At 44.0% G+C, this 8,387-nt stretch overlaps 1 protein-coding gene across 2 annotated transcripts in view; it reads left to right on the plus strand.

The window, feature by feature from the left end:
- MNT (MAX network transcriptional repressor) overlaps nucleotides 1-4,343 on the plus strand; it is a 64,213-nt gene extending 59,870 nt beyond the window's left edge. For both annotated transcript variants that reach the window (XM_067538019.1, XM_067538018.1), the window contains one exon: nucleotides 2,305-4,343. In XM_067538019.1, the coding sequence (XP_067394120.1) occupies nucleotides 2,305-3,020 (716 nt within the window). In that variant the 3' untranslated portion in view covers nucleotides 3,021-4,343. The remainder of the gene's footprint in view (nucleotides 1-2,304) is intronic.
- Nucleotides 4,344-8,387: the final 4,044 nt, after the last annotated feature.

An 8,387-nucleotide genomic window follows, 5' to 3' on the forward strand; every position in this document is an offset into this window, starting at 1 on the left:
TCTCCTTTCAAGGTCATTAAGACTTTTTTGTCTAACCCTGCCCATATTTTGGTTTTGTAACAGAACTTGGAAGCTGGACAAGTTTCACATGGTTAAAAGCTCCATTTTAGCCTGGTCCAATCTAGCTGAAATATACCTCCCAGCACCCTTTAACACTATCAGCAAAATGGCTTTCACAGCCAGATAGCTGCAGTCACCCTACCTTTCTAATGACCGTTGTTGCATCCAACACCGTCTGCAAGGTGGGTAGTGAACAGTGTTTTCCAAATGAAGCAGGAGAATTCAAATATGGTTGTGCAAGCTGCCTACCCGTTCAAGGGTTACAGAACAGTATGTGTTTGCAATCCCTGCTGTCCAGTTTTAAATTGTGTTACGTGCACTACTCCTGGAGGAATCTGGAGATGGAATTCATTGGGACTTCTTTCATGCACATTAACAGGTGGGTCATCTTCAAAGGTCAAACCTTAATAATACATCCAATCCTGAAATCAGGCTTAAATCAGAGTGGCCTGGTGATGAGAACACAGACTTGGGAACCAGATGACCTGAGTTCTGATCCTTTGGGCAGGTCAGTTTGGCCCAGATATTTGAAAGTGTCCTCCATTTTTGGGTGCTCAGTGTCACAGCCTGATGCTTGATTTTCAGAGGGCAGAGCACTGGAAGCTCTTCTGGACCTCACCTGGAGCTGCGGGTGCTTGGCACTTCTGGAAATCAGACTCAAAGTTTTTTGGACTCGGCATCCAAAATGAGAGGGCCCTTTTGCAAACAGTTGTCCCTAGCCTCTCACGTGGAGGTGATTGTTCTTGCCCATCTTCATAAAGCCGATGGTAGCCTTGCACGAGAGGTTCTGTAACAAAGCAGTGTTATTTGCAAGTGCAGTTTTGCCCACTAAAATCTGTGTTTTGGATGTCCTGCTTGGAAAAACTCAACTCCCCGCATTCAAAACCCAGTTGTAATCTAATGCCAACACCCGTTCCTGCTTGTTAGACCTGAGTGAATATAAAGCAAGGGATGGATTTGCATGAGAATCTCAGGGTTTTTTCTGCCATGTAGAGAAGAACAGTCTTTAGAAGGGGGCTCATGGAGGAAGAAGTCACCAGAGCATTTGAACAGTTTAATGAGCCTTACCGTTGCGTGAGAAGAATCAGGAAGAAAAGTAAATTGTTGTTAATGGAAGCAAGACCTTGTCAAGAGTCTGTGACAGTTTGTTTCAATTCCTTCAAGCAGTAATGGAAGCCACTTGTGAAATGACATGCAGTTGATAGAGCAGCAGCTAGAAAGGGAAAGCCTGAGTTTACCAGTTCTGTGCGGGTTCTTGTACTATGCCCATCACCACAGTGTCTGAGCGCCAACAGACTCAGAATTTAGGCTGATGGAAATGAGGAATGATGTCAGCTTTCTATCCCTTGAGCTGCCACCTGCAGGGAAGGATCTCTTAAAGGGTTGGGAAAAGGGAAAGGTTTTCCCTAGTTTCCTCAAGACGCCGTGTCTTTCAAGATACGTAATTGCCATTGCATTGCTGGCTTTAGAATGAGCAATGCAGAGTACCGTGTGCAAAGTCCCAGTCTCATTCAGGTCCCCACAGTCCTGCACTGACTCAGCAGTTCACTGGCTGGACCAGTCTCCCTTTTCCATAGCCAGAGAGTAAGGAAACTAGCAGCCATATTTCCCCATCACTGCTTCCTTCCTGATGTGAGAGCAGAAAGAGAGGTGCAAGCTGATGAAATGACTTGGCGGAAAAAGATTAAAACAGTCCCGGTTAGCAAGGTCTCTCTACGACAAGAAAACTCCCCCGCTTAGAATTCGGCCCAGTCCTAAAACCCTTGGGTGTGCAGCCCTGACTTCCTTCTGTCCCATGCAGCCATTCTTTATAACCCACCCCTGAGCACCTGTGAAGCTGAGACAGAATTCACCCCTTGTAAAGCGAGGACCAAGTATTGTCCCTGCCCCCATCACAGGAAGCAACTTTGACTACCTGATTTCTGTCCCCCTGCCTGGCACCTCCAGGACACCGCTCTTCATTGAGGCATCTCACGTCCGAAGGCTGGCTTGGCAATGCTGTGAAAATCCCCATCTTGGGAATTGTGCTGTGAGTGGGAGTGGGGATGCAAAGGTTGGGCGAGCCTGTGGTCAAAGGAAGGCATGGACCTGAGTGTGGTTGTGTTACCCTCATGCGTTGGAGTAATGACTCTGTCCTACAGGTATCATCTCTTCCTCCCTTCTGTGCCCTTGCAGATGAGGCTGGATGGCCAGTCATCCTCTGTCTTCTGTTTACCACCATTTCTTCTTTTTGTTTTTTTCCAGAGGGTGAAGACAACATTGATGAAGACATGGAAGACGATAGGCCAGTGAACTCATTACCAAAACTAACCCAGCGCCAGCACACTGAGCTACTGAAAGCTGTCCCTCCGAATGCTGCTTCCCACCACCCAGCCGTCTTGCCTCAGCACCTGTCTCTCCACCAGAAACAAACCCCACCCCATGCACAGCCTCCCATCCAGACCCAGGCACTGGTCCAGCCGCAGGCGATCGTCCCAGCACAGACTCACATCGTGGCGGCGTCAACCGTGCAATCGACTGTTATTGCGCACACCGCCACCACCCATGCGTCGGTCATCCAGACTGTCAACCACGTGATTCAGGGTCCACAGACCAAGCACATTGCTCACATTGCACCTTCCACGTCCAGCCCTGTACAACTCACCACTGCTGCTCAGCCTATCGGCCACATCACTGTGCACCCGGCAACCATAAATCACATGACCCACCTCGGCCAGCAGCTGCCCATTTATCCTCAGCCTGTGGCCGTCAGCCAACCGGTTGTGAGCCACATCGCTCATACTATTTCTCACCAGCAAGTCAATGGAACCACAAACCTAGGCCAGCAAGCGGTGATGGCCAAGCCTGCTGTAGGAACCCAAGTTGTCCACCATCAACAGCTAGTTGGGCAAACAGTGCTAAACCCGGTAACTATGGTCACCATGCCGTCATTTCCAGTGAGCACGCTGAAGCTGGCTTAGAACAGGAAGCCCACTGGCAAAATCTTTGGCAGGCCATCTTTCCTGAAACTCCATACATTCCAACCACGTCCGATTCCAAGGAAGAGAAGTGCAGGAACTCTGTGGAAATGGGAAGCGTGACACACCTGAGGTTGGGACTGTCGAGTCCATCCTTAATCTTTTAATAACCCAGCCTGGAAATGGTAATGAGAAACAGGGCTTCTCTGCACTTGAATTTTGCTAATCAGAGAAAACGTTAATGACAGTTGTTCATAGTGATTTTTTTTCCTTTTACGTGTAATCAGTGAACTATGAATATGATGTTCTTAAGACTTTAATTTTCCCCTTTCATGTGTTGCTTCTTTGTAGAATAAAAATGGCTGATCTCTTTATTGAGACATTGCGTAGAATGGGAAAAAAATCATAGAAATCTTATTTATATGTATATGTATCTGCCCAAAGCTACATATATATAAATAAATATAACAGTGGAGGAGGCCTTTGGCAAGACTGATTGTTTGCAGGATTATTAGACAACTTAAACGTTAATTTTTGGAGGAAGAAAGCAGAGTGTGTCCTCTTCAAAAAAAGAAACTTTAAAGACAGATGGTTTAGTGGACCAGGGTACAAATATTTGATGACAAATAAAAACAAAACATGTTAAAGGTATGTCCCTTCAGTATATTACATTTCAGTAAACCATCTAAAATCACTGTGACTTGTTATGGCATTTAAAGGAAATTCTCTGTCCTGTTTAATAAAAGGAAAAAGAATATACAAGCGGACTTCATTTGTTGGAATTTCAGAAATGACTCAATTTTTACAGCTTTGTCAAAAGAAATTTTCATGTTTGTTATTTTAATGGTTTAAAAATATGTTTTGTTTTGGGTTTTGTTTTTTTTGTTTTTTTTTGCTAATGCAATAATTGATTTCACAGAACTCTCTGTGCATGGCTCTTTCTATTTCAAGGTTCCTCATACCAGTTCCATTCCCTAAAAGAATTTTGACAGGCAGTTATTTTGAGCTAGCAGCTTTGCAATATATTTCACCAGTTGGGTGGAATGGAACCTGGGACAAGAAAGCCGACAAAAATTATGTTGATTTGTTGTTGTTTTTTCCTGAACTGACCACATTTTAGTGCAGGATAGTGAACGGATTAAAAAATGGATTATAATGCATGTGAAATGCTCCAAAGTGCAAGAGCTTTGGAGAGCTTTAAAAAAAAAAAAAAAAGAAAGAAATGAAATTTAGTTTTGTATAGGATAACAGTATATTCCATTAAATCAGTATATAGAACCCAACAGACAGTGTGTCTTATAAAATACAGTGAAACCTGCACTAAAAATCAACCCCTCTCTTATCATAAGTGATTACTTTAAAGCATCCCAAAGTTTCTGATATGATTTTGTTCCATCTTTTGTGACGGCAGAACTGGATCCCATTGAAGGATTTTCTACCAGTTCTTGCCATTCTCTTTGGTGGTTGCTTAAGAAATGTTTAATTATCTGTTGTTCGAATCTTGTGTTCCTTGTCCCACTTTCCATGTTGTACTACTGCTAATATTTTCCTTTTTCCTCTTTCTTTTTGATCTGTAATCCTGATGCAGGCAAAACTCCCCCCTGCGAGCATCTGTCCTTTCTATCATGTTACTGTCTGGAAATGGCTAGCCGTGGGAGGTAAAGATACCAACCCAGATTAGGACGTAAGGAGTGTGTTGACCGGTCAAGTGATTGGACACCTTCACCACCCTAGCCACTTAGTGTGCAAATCTATTTCTGAGTTGAGATCTTCCCTGGGAGATGGAGCCTTTTGACTGTATTTGTCCAAAATTCCCATTGACTTCAATGGGACTTTCACCTGAGTAAAGACTGCAGGATTTGACTCTCTGGCATCGTCACAGTCCGATAATGAATATACAATTGTTTGTTTGTTTGTTTAATTTGAAAATCTACCCAAATTTAGAGCCTGCCCCACACTACAGTTGTAACAGTTAGAAGCAGTGGTTACTGCTAACAGATCTAACACACCGTTTCCCTTGCCAGTGGGGATAAGTGTGGATATTTCTCCTAAGAATTGTAGCAGGCCCATGTTTCTAAAACCTTGCATGAAGTGAGGAGCACAATTGTCAGGGGGGGAAATAATCCCTGTTCACACTAGTCTGGGAAATGGTATTAGCATTTGCCTGCGTTGCTAGCACACTGTCAGTGACAGAGGAGTCAGATCTCAGAGTGAATTAGGCCGTATCCCCAAACCACCTTCATACAAATTTATTCCTGGTCACTGCTAGTACTGTTAACATTGTGGCGATAACAGAATCACTACAGGGTCATTTGATCCTTTTTAAATTCGAGTGCTTTCTCGGTAAGGTTGTATTTCTTTTGTGAGTTGGAACCTTTGATGGACCTCTGTGGAGATCAGAGTTAGCCAGCAGGGCAGTGACTGTCAGCAGATAACCTTGAAAACGTGGAATATGTGTGGCTGGGTTGCCTGCCTGTTTAGGAATATCTGTGTGGCTTTGTCTCCTGTCCCTGTCCAGGAGTGAAAGGGGAACGAAGTTCCCACCTACCCTCTGTACAGTTCCAATCTGATGGGTCTCTACAGGATAAGGAAAGCAGACAGGAAGTCCCAATTTTTGCCGACGAAGGCTACGTTTTCCAAAAGACGAGGCTTCGATCCAGGTGATAGAACTCATTTTGCACGTGGTTACTGTGATTACACGTACAAATTGCCAGCTAGGACAAATATGGCTAGTGAGGCATTTGAGCAGGGTTAAAGACAATGTTAGTTGAGGGCACCCAGTATCTCACAGGACTGGACCCCCAATTACCAATTACAGTAATTGCATGTGCAACTTTGAGTGCTTTTGTACACACATTTTGGCATGTGGATTTGTTGGAAAATATGGCCCCGGCGGGGTGTTTGAGAGCCTTTCCTACAGACACACAGTTACTCCTAAAAACATGGACCCCCAGCCGCAGCATTTTCTCTAGTGAAAACTGAGGTGAAAAGGATGTCCTTGTTTCATTTTACGCAGGGGAGTGCATTTTTTGTGGGTTCTTTAATGATTTTATTGTGTCGGCACATCATCTTGCCGACCTTCGAATCTTTTACTCCTGCTGTCTGTAGATTTAAATGGTGACACTAGGAGCGATGATGGGGGAAAACATCCCCGTTTTAATTCCTGTCATTTAGTTCTACCCAACATCCATCAATGATGTTAACAAGCTCCATGACAAGAAAGGCTCCTCCCATCTGGCCTGACCTCAGCCAGTCAATTAGTCTAGACCAACCCCATCCTCATGCCCATTCTCCATGACAATCAGAAATAACCTTTTTTTTTCTTTTTCTCCCCCCCAAATCAACAATTTTCTTTCTGACCTGGGGAAGGGGAAATCCCAAACCCGACTCTTCTGTCATCACCTCTGCCATCCCCATTCACAAATTTCAGATTTACTCGAATGCTTCTTAGAAATCATGTTCAGTACTGTATAACAAGGGGCACTTTAGAAATGTCTCTCCTCCTTTGAGATGTGTGTTTTCCCTATGGAGAAAGCTATATATAAATAAATATATATATATATCTCTGTACGCTTGGGGCTTCAGAAGATCAATCTGTCCCAAACAAAACAAAACAAAAACAAATAAATATGAAGTTTACAAGAAATCTTTTCTGTTGTTGAATAATATTAGTTACTGGTAATCCTACCACAGAGAAGGTAGTAAAAATGGGTTTCCTGGGCAGACTGCTGCTGTCATTTAAGACCTGATTCAAAGCCCGTGGAAGTCAGTGGAAGGGTTTTCATTAACTTCAGTGATCTTTGGATCAAATCACTTGAACTGCAGTGTTTCCTGGCACCGCAGCCTTTACACAAGCCATGGTGCATGTATAACACTATGTGTGGTGCAGGATGCACTCCAAGATAGGGTACTTGAGAACAAGCCGTTGGAGGGTCAGTTAGTATTAGTCTGTTTGAAGCTAATTTCTAAAACGAATATGCTGGATAAGGTACACCGAAATGCCGTCAACTTGGAATCAAAACAAACTAGCTTTTAAAAAGAAATCACGTGTACTCAAAACAATAGATCTTGCAGCTGACACATTAAATGTGGGGCGTGATCCTGATCTCATATAGAAGTCAAACCAGAGTAACTCCCTAGATGTCAGTAGAGTTCAACCAGTATGAGATTAGAATCTGGTCCACTTTTCCAGCCTTTTGCACCTTAGGGAGCCACTTACGCTGAGCCAAGTGGGTGTAAAGTGTTCCCATTCTGGTTTGGGAGTGTTCTACGCCCACTTTGCATTCCCATTGCGCAGGGCTGAATGAGACACAAGGAGCAAAGCTTTGGAGAATCCACTGGTGCCTGATGCACTGTGGTTCATGATAGCAAACACACACACACACTCTCCTGTTCTTCATGGCATTGCTGTTGTCCCAGCTGGTGTTTGGTAGGCCCTGCTTTCTCCCTTTCATGATCCACAAATTGCTGGAGAGGGGTTAAAACAGATCAAAGCAGCATCTGTAGTTTTAAAATAAGAATAAGAATAATCACTTTTAACTGATGTGAAATTTAAAACAAACCCAAGGATAGTGGCTGGAATTGGCTGTCACTTAGAAGGCAGAAGTTCCAATTCCTTTCAAAAGGACTTCTGCTCCTGAGTCATTTAGGCACTTGTGAAAATAGCACCCGGGAGACGCACACAATGTAATGTGTGCTGGGGGATTGTGTCGGCTGCAAACCCATTTACTCAGATTGGAGTGAGGGGTCCGTTCTGCCACCTTTACTCAAGTTGAATAGCACTTTCTCAGGCACGGAGCCTCACAGAAATCAAGGGCTTTGTTTGTGTAAGCCCTACTCAGCGTGAGAAAGGGTGGCCGAATCCATCTCTGGTAGAAGAGCTTTCCTCATCAGTTCATGAACTCAGAGCTCACGCACTGAGTTAATAAATTCCGATGGCGCTTGGTAATTTACAGCCAGATCTTGACTCATGCCTTTCTCAGATAAAACACTCATTGATCTCAGTAAAGACTGAGAAAAGACGTCACGCTTTAGGACCTGCTCGTGCCATCACATGTGACCAGTTGTAGTATTTAATACCACTGAAGTTCCTGGTAGTAACCCCTATGCTTCGAAGCACAGCATCCCGGGGCTCCGCTCCTAGAACAGATGGGGCGCAGCCCGCCCGCACGTTCTCCATTGCACAATCGGTGTCAGGCAGCTTCTGACAAGTACGATGAGTGCAACTTCTACATCAAAAGTTTCCAAAGTAAAAAAAAACCACCTTGCAACCTGCACTGCTGCATGAAACAAAAAGAACTAATTTTATATGAAGCTAAATCAGACCATCTGCTTTAACTTTCCTTTTTAAACAAGGCCTTCTTTCCTCTC

Source organism: Emydura macquarii, unplaced genomic scaffold, assembly GCF_026122565.2.
Source record: "Emydura macquarii macquarii isolate MOO-44397 ecotype Brisbane River unplaced genomic scaffold, CSIRO-AGI_Emac_v2 contig_450, whole genome shotgun sequence".
NCBI lineage: Eukaryota > Metazoa > Chordata > Testudines > Chelidae > Emydura > Emydura macquarii.